We start from the raw sequence: 12,732 nt of genomic DNA, 5'->3' as shown, positions 1-12,732 counted from the left end.
GCAACAGCTCCTCAACATTCAGGGAGTATGACTACTTTTGGGCTAAGCCTGCCACTCATTCACACAGGAAAAATCAAGTTACCCCTCTACCTATGGCCCCTCCCAATCAGAGTAGAATAGAAAACAGAATGAATTTAGGGTCAAGTTTCTATGCGGTGTTAAGTACCACTCACAGACAATGATAGACTGGGAACAGAAGATGATTTAAATTACCCAGCTTACTTTGAATTCAGAGTTGTAGGGAAGCAAGCACACAGTTTCTATGAACGTCAGCTAGATGACAGGAACTAATGACACTTGAGACTAGTACTGTCCTCCTGTTTCTCCTCTGCTCCAGCATCTTTTGGTAACTTGTTTGACTTCTCGTCAGTGGAGGAGAGAGGAGAAGCGTATTTTCACACTTGCATGCAACAATATTCAAAAGAATTGGTTGTGGATGTTATGACAAATACGTATTTGGCACAAGGTTACCTTTTGCTACTAATATTGCAACAGCTCAAAAGCCTGTTGTGAAATATCACTTTAACAGGTACCCTGTCAGAATGTACATGCTCTGTGAAAACTGAACTGATTAAGTATCTAGAAGAAAGCAAAAAATTGTTGTCTTCCATATAATACAAATGGGATACAGTTCATTCAATGACATATTGTTGACAAATCACCAAGCAGATTTAGTATTCAGAACTATTTTCATTAAAATCATTCTGGTACCTGCTTGAAGGCATTTGAAGTGTACAAAGAAATATTACTGCACAGAAAAGTAGTGCATATGCACATATCCATAAAATACAATTCTCCTAGGAAATTTATGCAGAATTTAGCTTCCATTATCTATAAAATAACTTCTAATGTAAGGAAAATGACACAAAATGCTTTAAAACTGTATAGAATACACTAGCTTTGTAAGAAATATTGTAGAATTTGGATGTGTATTCACAGTTTTTGCCAATAGATGGCAGAAATGCACAATACTTAACCAACACAATCATTGCGAGTGATTGCAAATTTAAGGTGCTAAGAAAGGGACAGTTTTGAGACCTGTGGCTGCATCAAAAGACAGTAAATGATTATAAAGTTTCGGAGCTCATAATTCCTCTCTCACACTGGTATCCCTACAATTTAGTTATCAGAGCACTTCTTTGTGTCAGCATAACTAAGGCACTGCTGTAAGTGCCAGTAAAAGATACATGTTTTCCAATAGGAATAAAGTGTTCTGCAGATTCAAATACGGTTTCAGGCTGAGCTCTTCTGCAGAGGTTATGTCAAAAAAGTCTACAGGGTATTGAAACAAATGTTGTTTTCATGTCACAGATTTTTAACTAAAGCTTCACCTTGAAGCACACTTGCTGGATGGCCAGGAGGCATTCACACCATCAACTTTATCTTAATAAGACACACTGCTCTTTCTCCAAGGCCATCTATCTCTTTCCACAGAGGGAAACCAATTTCATTCTCCGACTCACAAAAACAGCTGAATGTCTACCAGAGATGTTGGAAACAGTCTTCTCAGACCAGGAATTGATAGTGAGACCACAAGCCTCATCCAAAAGTACTTGAGATGTCTGTAACTGGACCTGGACAGAATTTGAGCAAGGACTGGAAAAAAGGATCCCCTCTTTTCCATAACTATGCTAATCACCACACAAAGAGATTTGTTCACTATGCTGTGCGTGTATCTACGTTCGCATCTGTTCTCTGTCTTCTTTTCCCCACTGTAAATCTTGAATTATCTTCTGAAAAAATAGCACGGCTTCAGCAGCAGCCTAGATTAAAGGGGATGTCAGGGAAGAAGGATGATGAAAAAATGTTCCTGATAATAGAATCTATTAGGAAGCAAACAGTTTCTATCGCTTGAAATTTTGTACAGTAGAATAGACGAAGCACTGAAAGCACATGGTCAGGAAAAGGAAATGGATTGTTTAATAGATCTTTTCTATCTTTAATTTCTGTGATTCAGTAATATGAGACACTATCAAATCCATATTTAGGCTTTATTTAAATCACTGTAGTTCTAAGGCTGATTGTTCCTCATTTGCATGTCCTTGTAAATGTGAAGCCAAGATCATATTTTACATGTTTAATCTTCCTCTAACAATACCATCCTGTCAAGGCAATTTATTCCAATACAGTCTGCTCATAAAATCAATATTTCCTTTTTCATAAGCATACAAGTACATGATAAAAGGCATTTCAGTTATTTGAAGTGCCTTTGCTATCATAGAAGACAGAATAACAGTTTTGAGTGGTGTGTAGAGTGTTTGAATCATTACTGAATACAACTTAAAGATGTTCATTTGTTGCAGGGTTCTCCAGCTTGGCAGACTGCAAGCTATCCAAAGAAATGAAGATCTGAAACTTAGCTATGATACTCAGATCATGACAACTTAGTGTTAAAAAAATGAGTTTTACCATGACATTATTTCTCCCATTGCAAATGTTTTGTTTTCATCCAACAACCTTTTTAGTCTGCCTTCACTTAGACTGTAAAGACAGTATCCAGACTCAGCAACGCACTGAAATCATTTGGTTGAAATTAACTGTCAAAATTACCTGTAAAATCTCAAGAGCCAGAAACTCCACCCTTTCTGTTATCAGTCTTCCCTTGGGAAGATTCTCTCCACTCCAGAGAAGCCTGCACTTGAAGTGGAGAATTGTTCTTCTATCACTATCAGAAAGTTTCTTGTACAGTGTTGTGCAAGAAATATTTATGATTTTATAAAGCATAGCTTTAGTTTATGTGTAAGTATCTACACAAATGCTACTGTTCGCAAAACTGTTGGAAAAATGTCAAGGGGATCTAGATGCAAATGAACGTCAGAAAACACACTGATGTTTGTATCTGTACAGCTTTAAGTGAGAGCATAACAAATTTTTATACCGACTGTCAAAGCAATGTATATCACTAAATTACAGATTCATTAAAATTTTCTTCCCTTTCACCACTCCCCCCCAATCTTTCAATAATACGTAGATCATTCCATGTGCCAGCTGTATTCTGCTCATGTACTTCCTTTTCCTATGCTACCCTATGCTAGCAAAAACGATACCCTAGAAATCCTTTTCTAAAGGATTTGTCAGAACTAAAAAGCTGATATTTTGCAGGCTTAAAGTGCTGTTGTGCCTTCAGCTGTACGTTAGACAGTGAACACCCTACCATTCCTAGAAACCTTTTGATGGAAAAGCATGATCTGATCCATCGCGCATATTGAATTTTGTTTGCATACTGGAATCTAGGTGGAAGATCAGATTTGAAACATCCTTCACGAATACTGACTGAAAATTTTGTTCACATACAGCATTTTGAGATACAAAAAAATACATTTTATGAACAACTGAACGCAAAAGAGTAGCGGGGAAAGTGGAAGGCTTCCCATACTAAGAGTTACGTAATAGCTGAATGGTGGCATTTCTGAACTCGCGTAAGAAAAGGAAAAAACCCACTGGCTTTCCACTATAGTACATTAAAAGATGATACATTCAGACCACATGTCCTCTGCGATACTTTACATCTTTCTATGAGCATTTAGTGCTCCGAAGGCAAAGTTTATTTTTTATTTAGGATGGTTTGGGGTTTTTTTAAATACTGTTTAAACTGTATGTTTGTAGTTACTTTATTGTTGGTTAGCTAAACCAGGACAGTTCTTGTGAAATTGAGAATTCAGGGAGCCGCATTCTGGTGACTTTCACTCTGTCTAGTACTTAGATGAACTCATCACAGCTGACTTACATGAATCAATAGTGAAATAAACTGGAAGGACCCTGATGCACAATACATTCTAGAGAATGTATTGTATTTGGGCTCCTAAATGATCTTGAAATTTAAGGCATCTAAAGGAATCCTGCTTAATCAGTAACAAATTCTTAAAACATGCAAAGAATTACTGGGATACACTGAAGTCCGAACCTGTTAAATGATTTTCACCTTGTCTAACGTTAAGCATTCCCTATTTACTTGCCTCGCTAGAAGGCTAACCTCCCTCCGATTCCTATTTCCACAGGGACACCTGATGCAGAAACCAGAACTTACATGTTCTGAATCACCCTCCACACAAGGATATCACTCTCAATTACAAAAATTATACAGAAGGAAAAGGAAAAGTAGGCATCTAACCTGAAACTGTAAATAATATGGTCCAAACACCCACCCTTCCCCTCCACTCACACTCCCAGTCCTGCTACTATATTACCTATAAGTATGTCCGAAGTATATGAGCTCCACAGGCAGAGTAAATTTTGCCATGTCTTTAAAAGGTGTAAAGGAATAGACAATTTTCATTAATACACTTCAGTGTATTTGCTTAAAAACTCTTTCATCACAGCATCTCAAAATAATAATTTGCTGATCTAAATTACAGCTATGTCAGGGACCCCAATAATTCACATTTTTGCATTAGTGAATTATTTCACTAAGGATGATTTTCCCTAAAGCGAAAACCCTTTTGGAATAAACACAATGGAAGCAGGTGCAAAGCTCAAACACTGTAAATATGTCACTCCTAAGATGAGTACGTTAAAAAAAAATAAAAATAAAAATTCTGTGCCTCAGCAGGTGATAAATGTCTCAGGAGGATTCCGTGAGAAAACAGGTAAAATGGGACTATAAACAAGAAACCAATAAAAAGTGACATTGGTAATTAAGAGAGATGGAAATCCTTTCAACCCTATGAATATATAGAAGTACAATGCTTAACTCTGCCTGCAAAATGACATAAATCTTGTAAAAAGTATCCAGCAGAAACTGCTAAATGGGCAAACTCTCTCATTATTCCTGTTGGTACTGTTAGTTATATTGCTGTGTCACCATGAGTCAGTCAATTATGCAGCCACTTTCACAAAGGGTTTTCATCTCAAATAATTATCTCTCTGCCTCACTCCCCAAATTTTGCAGTTTTGCTATTTTCTCATTTAATATTCATTTTCTACTAATCCTGCAATTCTAGTTTTTGCTCTTAGATAGCCTTCATCTCCAATGATTTCAATCTTAAAGTTCTGGGAAACTCTGAAATGTCGCATTCAACTGCGAAAATACATCCCGTTAATTCACATAACACAAAGAATCCGCGATTGAGTTACAGCTAGTGAAATCAGCAATTTTCTTTTAAGCATAAGCTTGTTTTTTATTTACATACTTTCTTTTTTTATTTGATTTCCTATCATAATATGGGACTGTATGACATTTTCTCCTTCAAAACACATTACTTCATTTTATGTACACAACAGAAGTATGTGATGAAGATGGTAATCGTATGAGGATCTGCAGTGATCTTTTCTGGCTGTTTTACTGCTTTCTTCTTTGGCCTACTAATAACCACTGATGTATACAGTATGAGCTCTAATGTGGTTATATAGTTATTAATTTATTTTCATGCAACAGTAATTTATCAATAATTTTTGCATCTTTGCACTTCTGTAGCAAGTTGAAAATATTATACTACTATAAAAGATCCTCTGCTTTATTTTCCTTTCCATGTCAAACATTTAAGATGACCACTCTCTTCAGTTTTCTGGGACAATGAGTGCCTATATTTCTGGAGAAATGGATTGTCAAATTCTGAGGTTTCATATGTTGTCTAAAGGCATGGCATTCACAAAGTATGCCACTTTTAGGAAGTTTTCCCTGAATAAAGCCTCCCAAATTTTGACCTTCATTTTACTTAACTAGAGAGAATATGCAATTTGTACAAGAAACTTCATATGCCACATTACGGGTGTTCTTTAATTGATTGATTTTGTCTGCTCTGCTTCATTTTGTATTCCCTTTTACATGTAGCATATTCTTTTCTAATGCATTCCTAGCAGTCCTACACAAATGTCAAGCCCAGTAAGTGTCTAAACAAATCTTCCAAACCTGTTGTTTCAGTGGATTTAAAATTTAGCTATATTGCCTCAAAATGTGAAGAAAATTTGTTGATTTCATTGTTGACACTGATTCATGGCAATCCCGTTCAGTGAACGAATGGTCTGGATCACCTGTTCAGTTTGTAAGCTGAGTCAATCACATCAAATTCACCGTTTTATAAAAACGGCCTCATGTTACACAGTGCTTCCAAGCTGGAGTTCACCACCACTTAGAGTAGGAGATTATATTAATGAATCAAGAACAAAATGGACTTAGTAAGTGCTTTTTCTGACATAACCCACCTGACTGCTGAAATGGCAAATTCACTGCAAGAACAACTTTGGTAACATTCTTCTGCTTACATGATGCCACAAGATGAAGAAATTCTCCATCAAAATGTGAAAAGTCTACGCATTTTTATAACAGCTATTAAAAGGAAAAAACATTTTACTTACCAAGCCAACTTCTGTTTAAATATACTGACACAAACACTGGAGGGACCGTGAAGAAATCTACTACTGAGTTAACTTCTAGCCAAAACCATAGCTTGTCATTGGCTGCTATGAACTGAAAAAAAAAGAGGGGGAGGGATGAAAGAATGAGATTATGCTCATGGTGGTTGCAAGTATATGTAATATTTTCCATTCTAAAATATTAAACTCCAAAGTTATTGGAGAAGTAACTGATGTTTTAGGCCAGCCCAGGCAAAACAACATGTCTCACTGGAAAGAAGTCTGTGTTGTGCATTGCTTGATAACCACACTGAGATTAAAACAAAAGGTCTAACTAAAGAGACAGATCATTTATGTGACAAATTGTAATATCTGTGCTAAAAAATATTTTCTCCACATTTATTAACAATGTATCAGTAACATTAGAAAAGTGTAGGTAAGTATAAAATATTTCAAAGTATATCACCTTTGCTTTGGCACACCAAATATGTTGGTAGTAGTCTCATCACGTATTTGGTGTTCACAGGTTTCTAAATACATGATAGTTTACAAAGAGTCCCATTACCATCCTATCCAGAGGCAATCACCAGAATGACTCCTACAAGGCATAATTCAGGACTGCAGCAGAACTTCAGTCCTTCCAATTGTGCCATAGATGAGGTCACTTCTCTCTCCTGACTAAGAAATCAGCCTAGGGAAACTGGCAAACTTCGATGCCAAGGACATCATAGTTTGAACTTGCCTATTCATCTATGTACTTAAATAAGGTCAAACTACTATTCACATTCAAGTAATAATTAAAACATATGCTTTATATAAATATGAAATCTAAATATATAAATAAATATAAAATTTTAGTGCATCACAAAGATATTTAACAGAGCAGTTTTACTCATGTAAGTCTTAACACCTGGACTTACATATTTCAAAACAGTGCTTATATTTTTTGAATTACAGACAATATCCATTGTCTTTCTTCCAAAGCAAATACTGACATTCTCCAACTATTTCATCCACTTAATCTCCTTGCTTTAGAATTCCTTTAAAACATTAGCAGAAAATGTTTATGGTGCATACCAACTTTGCTGGAATCCCAGACAAAATATTGGAAAGGGGACTCTACTGATGTCAAGAATGTTGAAATCATACTTAAAAAGAAGACGGACAACATGAGCAGCATTCGCCTCAGAGAAGACTCAAAACAAAAAATAAACTGACATTTTGTTAGTCCGTATTACTCAATATCAACGCTGCAGCATGAAAACTGAACAAAAATATCCAGTTTCAGCAGAAGCTTTCAATTGCCTTCTGTTGAATTTAGAAGTAGTCAGAATATTTGGAACTAAAAGCTTTTTAAGATGTCAGATCACTATTTTCATAACCTGCAATATATGTTCTAATCAGCATTTTATCTTTCCACAGGGCACAACCTTTAAGCTTTCAAAAAGGTTAAAGTGTGTTATTCAACAATGAAAACAAAGTCTGTTGACTGTAAAGGCCACTCATGGAATTATTTGAACAGTTATTCATTTAGGTAATTAGCGACTAATAAAAGCCCATTTCATTACAGAAGCAATCCTACCATGCTTGAAGAGATATCATGTTCTTCCAGAAGCACTAGCATAATTCTGTCACTTCCAAAGAAGGATTACTTCCATACTTGCCATATCTCTGCCAGACCTTACTGCTTGATTATGCAATTTGGGCTTAGTCTTCATCAGCAGTTTGCAGACTTCACTTCTGAGTTCTCACATAGTTGGATACTAGCCAACAAAGATTTTAAAATGGATAGATGTGTGTTTGAACACAAATATCTTCTATAACTGAAGATATGGTAATATTTATATGATTTTGAGTTGCAACATCATTTCAGGGAGAACAGATGGAGAAGGATGAGATTTTAAAATATTTCTTCAAATACTTTAAATTGCCAGTGAGTCCTCACAGGAGATATTTATCAGAAAAAAAAAAAGACGACCCCAAACTAAAATAGCTAAATGTATGAGATGCTTATTACATAACTATCAAATTCATTATCGATCCAATTCTTGCATCCACACAACCAAGTATCACCTTTTCCTCAGGAACTCCTGTTTAGATCAGCAGGACTTCTTGGACAACTGGTTACACCTATATTAGCATTTTAACTTAGATAAGGAGTACCAATCTGAAATGAACCCTTATCAACCCCACTTACCATACTTCAGTTTGCATCACAAAGCAGTTTTGAATAACACAAAGATTTGTTGTGGTTGAAATTAAAACTGAAAAAGGTGTTCTAGCAGTGCATTTCACACACCGGAACTGCTAAATTGCGTTCAGTCAACAGGACCAGAGGAGACTCTACAGTACTCCCTCTCCCTTCTAAAAAACACACCGTGTGGATATGAAAGTATTAGCATCAACTCTCAGTATATTCTCTTTTATTGTGCTCTGCTTCTTGATAATGTAGCCTAAGTTACTGCTTTGAGTAAGTAAGAGTGGCCAATACGTAATTTTAATTCTTTCAGTAAGAACATACAACCTTATCGCTAGCACAAAATTTACAAAGCATTTGGAGACTTTTAAAAAAAGGATTCTTGGAAGTTCACAAGTACCATGCATTGAATCTGTTATGTCAAAAAGTTAGCCAATACTGCAGGCCTGGTGGACATCTACAAAGGCCCCCTAAATCCTTAAGAATTAGGGGCTATTACACTATATGCTTTTAAAATACCACTTAGAATGCACACATAGTAGTGTAAATACTGAAGGAATTTATCTATTTAGTTAACGGATACACACACACCTAGACTGGGTAATGAAATAACCTAGATTTGCAACAAAATTCCTTACTGGATCATCAGAAAAAGTTGGTTAAGTTGGTCGGAAGTGAAATAGGAGGAACTCAACTATCATTGTGACATAGGAGCTCCTGTGATTCGGGAGCAAAATGGACAAAGGAAGATCACGAGGCAATACTTGTATCGAATTTAAAGACCAATGTGGCAGGCTTTCTGCTCACATGAGGTTTTCCTTGTAGTTCTGTTATGTTTGAGGCCTTTTTTGCCTCATTTTCCAATTAACAACAAGCAAAGTTAGTTTTCAAAGCATATTTAAAAAAACCCCAAACAACCAAACAAAAAAAACCCCGACAGCTTGAATTGCAAGCATTACGGGCCCAAACTTTTAGAAGTGCCCACCTGTTTCAGGTGTCCCAACTTTTAGATCCCGAAACAGCATTACTGCATTCTAAGTATTCTAAGCATATACGTTTCAGCATGTTGACCAGTATTTACAGCTTCTGCAAAGCATTCATTAGCAGTCTGGGAAAGTGGATCTGCATAAAACTGAATACAGCAGCTCTACCGGCTGTTATCTCAACCTTCGGCTGCCAAAGACTTATCTAGCAGCAGAGGAATACATCAAGTATTCACTAGCGTTGCTGAGGTACTTATCACTCCATTGAGAACACTGAAACTAGATTCGACGTCACGGACCAGCACTGAACTGTAATAGTTTTCACTTTCTACCACACAAGAACATTCTGGAACAGACGGCTTAGCTTATAAACTATTGGGTCTCCTTAGTGATCTTAGATGCTTATTATTATTACCTAAATGTTCTCAACCAAATGCTTTGCTCAGGCATTTTAGAAATTAGCTTAGTTTTCTCCAGCCATTGTAAAGTCCGGCTGTATGCAAAGACTCTCCCTATCTAATAGCTACTGCCTGTCTCATGCTATCAAAGACACACTACTTACACGCAAGCCGAAGTAGAGTAGGAAGAACACATTGAAAGCCATGTCGATCTGTAATGTGAAATCTTTGTAGAAATTCTGGCAGGATTCTATTGGTCTATTTGAAAGAAAAAGAAAACGGAGTAAATTGTCAGTATATGAGTTTCTACTCTGGTGAGATTTGTATGCGTTTCATTAAAGACCTTGATTCAGAAATCACATTTCTGTTTTCCAGTCATTTACAAGATACAAGCAAGCATTTCAAATGAATTATTTCATTCATTCAGTTAGTCATTCATACAGTCTTTATATTCACCTGTTCAGATAATATCTGAGAATTAACATGCAGATAACCTTTAAGAAAGGACAAGCAGGAGAATACCTCAGGATTCCTTAACCCCACATTAACCCTTAAAGAACTGACTTCTTTCTATAGGAGACATACCTATGATACTTTAGGAACAAACCTAACAAGCACACAGCTACAGTGAAACATTACATGTTTTTAATTCGTGTCATAATATAAAACCTTAAAAAAACCCATGTAGTTGCTTAGGAATACATTACCCATTAGCAACCTGGGGTACTCAGTCTTGTAGAATCCCTTGTTTATAAGAAGTTGATTTTGGTTTTTTTTTTCCTTTTTCTCACTTCTTTTTTTGTGTATGACTATTTAATGTACTTTATGTACAGTACTATGAGCTGAGTAGAAAAGCAGCATAGCCCACTGGTAAAATTAAATAACAAAATAAATTGAGGAATTTGAAGCAGTACTCTAAGGGTTAATTTCTGCATGCAGGTTAATTAAAATACCTTTGTGTGTCTCAGGCAGCCATTGCAAATTCTAGCTTATACTATTATGCTTTATTTAACGGTGGGACAGGTCCAAAGCATACTCTATACAAACTGGTACTTTATAGATATACTTTTATCTAAGGAAGGAGATAACTTCCATGAGTATGATTAGTGATTTATTTGCGAGGTTTCTAAAATAGGTTGGTGAAGCCACAGAACAATGTTGAAGTCACAGACCAAAGTGAAAGTCCTGTCCCAATATATGCTGATGTATATACTATATATACATAATGTCCCACCATATATACATATATATACACACACACATATATTGCAAATGATCATGTATTCATCACAACTGTAATAAAGTGGAAAACTAGAACGTAGATCATCCGATCATTTGGAACCCTAGAAAACATCCTTTTAGGAAAGAAGAAATTCTTTGGCTTCCCAGGTCAAATAAATCACTGAATGTGAATGTAATACCAGTTAGTATAGCGGTAGCTCTGCAAATAGAATGCTAAACTGCTCAACAAGCAAGATTCTATGCGTTATGAATGTCAGTTACCTAATTTAAGGCATAAAGGAAATTACCTGGGCTACCAGGTCATTACACATGCAGCCAAATTTTCCATTCCTTGTATACATTTCAGGTCAAACAAGTTAAGTACAGCATGCCCTCTCCTGTCTTTAGATGCATGAATGTATACAGCAAAATTCTCCCTGATGTACAAGAGCTTTACGTTTTAAGAAGCTTCAGTGCTATAGGAAATTATATTAAAATGGTTTTTAAAAGCTGTTTGCAAAGGCATTGAAGTTATGAAACATTTCTGTTACAGTTCACATAGAATTGATTTACAAAAGCAGGCAGAAGGGAAGAGAAGCCAAACGTTAACATACAGGACGGAAAACAGCACCTCATACTTTACAAATACAGCTTTAGCTCCAAAAAGAGTGGATAGAATCTGAGAACCCAACAGGATCATCTTCTGTATGGCATTATTGAGAGCAAAGGATTTTGTCAAAATAAGGTAGGCTACACGCTGAGCCACCATGCACCCTATCAACAGAAATCACAGAAAGTACAGCAGAAGGAGAATGAACAACCCTGCACCAACACAGAGGCTTGGACCCTTAATTCCGGGTTAGGTTCCTGTAAAAGCTGCAGAAATTCACCGCAGCTAATGGAATTGCACAGATTTATAACTAGGATAGAGAGCTTCATTATCTTCCTTTCCACAGTTCCTTGGTACTTGTCATGACTGTTAGATAAGGTCAGCTGAGGTTGCAGCTAATGGCTGTACTTTTGTACCATTGTCCTTTACAAAAAAAAACCCTACAAGATCTGACAAATTAGCTAATGCATAATACATCTTCATCTTGTTCACAAAACACGTAGCACAGTGGACCACCATCCTGATTTGGGACTTCTGTTTACCTAATACTAGAGCTACTTTTTCTGCTAGTCATATCCCTAAAGCATCCTTCATTTCAGAGATCACTTCTCTCTTTCAATTTCTAGGTTATCCGTGTCAAAGACAAACACAACGTCCTTTCCTCTTTATTTTACATGATGATTTTGTCCGAAAGGCATGTCACTAAGGCTAAAGAAATGATTATTTATACTCGCAGGATGGATTATACATGATTTTAAATTTTCCAAATTAAATTTTGGTGATATTCTTTGGTTTGGATTTTTTGTTTTCACCAGTAGCTCACATTTGAGCTGAGAGAAAAATATGGCCACTAATCTTTACCATTGCACCGTTCAGCCTGCTGCAGAAAGGCAGCCAATTTGAAACTCCTCTTTACATCAAGTTTCCCAAAACCACAAGTGCTATAGTTCTTAGAGTTCCAGACAATAGCGTGCTGGGGTCTCCAGGACTAGTAATATATTCCCTGTTTTAAACTAACATGAGATGGCTTGT

At 36.3% G+C, this 12,732-nt stretch overlaps 1 protein-coding gene across 30 annotated transcripts in view; it reads right to left on the bottom strand.

Moving 5' to 3' along the window:
• Positions 1–12,732, bottom strand: part of KCNMA1 (potassium calcium-activated channel subfamily M alpha 1) — a 519,886-nt gene that overhangs the window by 196,647 nt on the left and 310,507 nt on the right. For all 30 annotated transcript variants that reach the window (XM_076338440.1, XM_076338419.1, XM_076338420.1 and 27 more), the window contains 2 exons: positions 10,034–10,127; positions 6,295–6,406 (listed from right to left, as the gene is read on the bottom strand). In XM_076338440.1, coding sequence (XP_076194555.1) covers positions 6,295–6,406; positions 10,034–10,127 — 206 coding nt within the window. The remainder of the gene's footprint in view (positions 1–6,294; positions 6,407–10,033; positions 10,128–12,732) is intronic.

The sequence above is a fragment of the Aptenodytes patagonicus genome, chromosome 5, assembly GCF_965638725.1.
Source record: "Aptenodytes patagonicus chromosome 5, bAptPat1.pri.cur, whole genome shotgun sequence".
In the NCBI taxonomy this organism is placed as follows: Eukaryota; Metazoa; Chordata; class Aves; order Sphenisciformes; family Spheniscidae; genus Aptenodytes; species Aptenodytes patagonicus.
The sequence above is the reverse complement of the archived record's forward strand: the minus strand, read 5'-3'. Positions and strand labels throughout refer to the sequence as shown.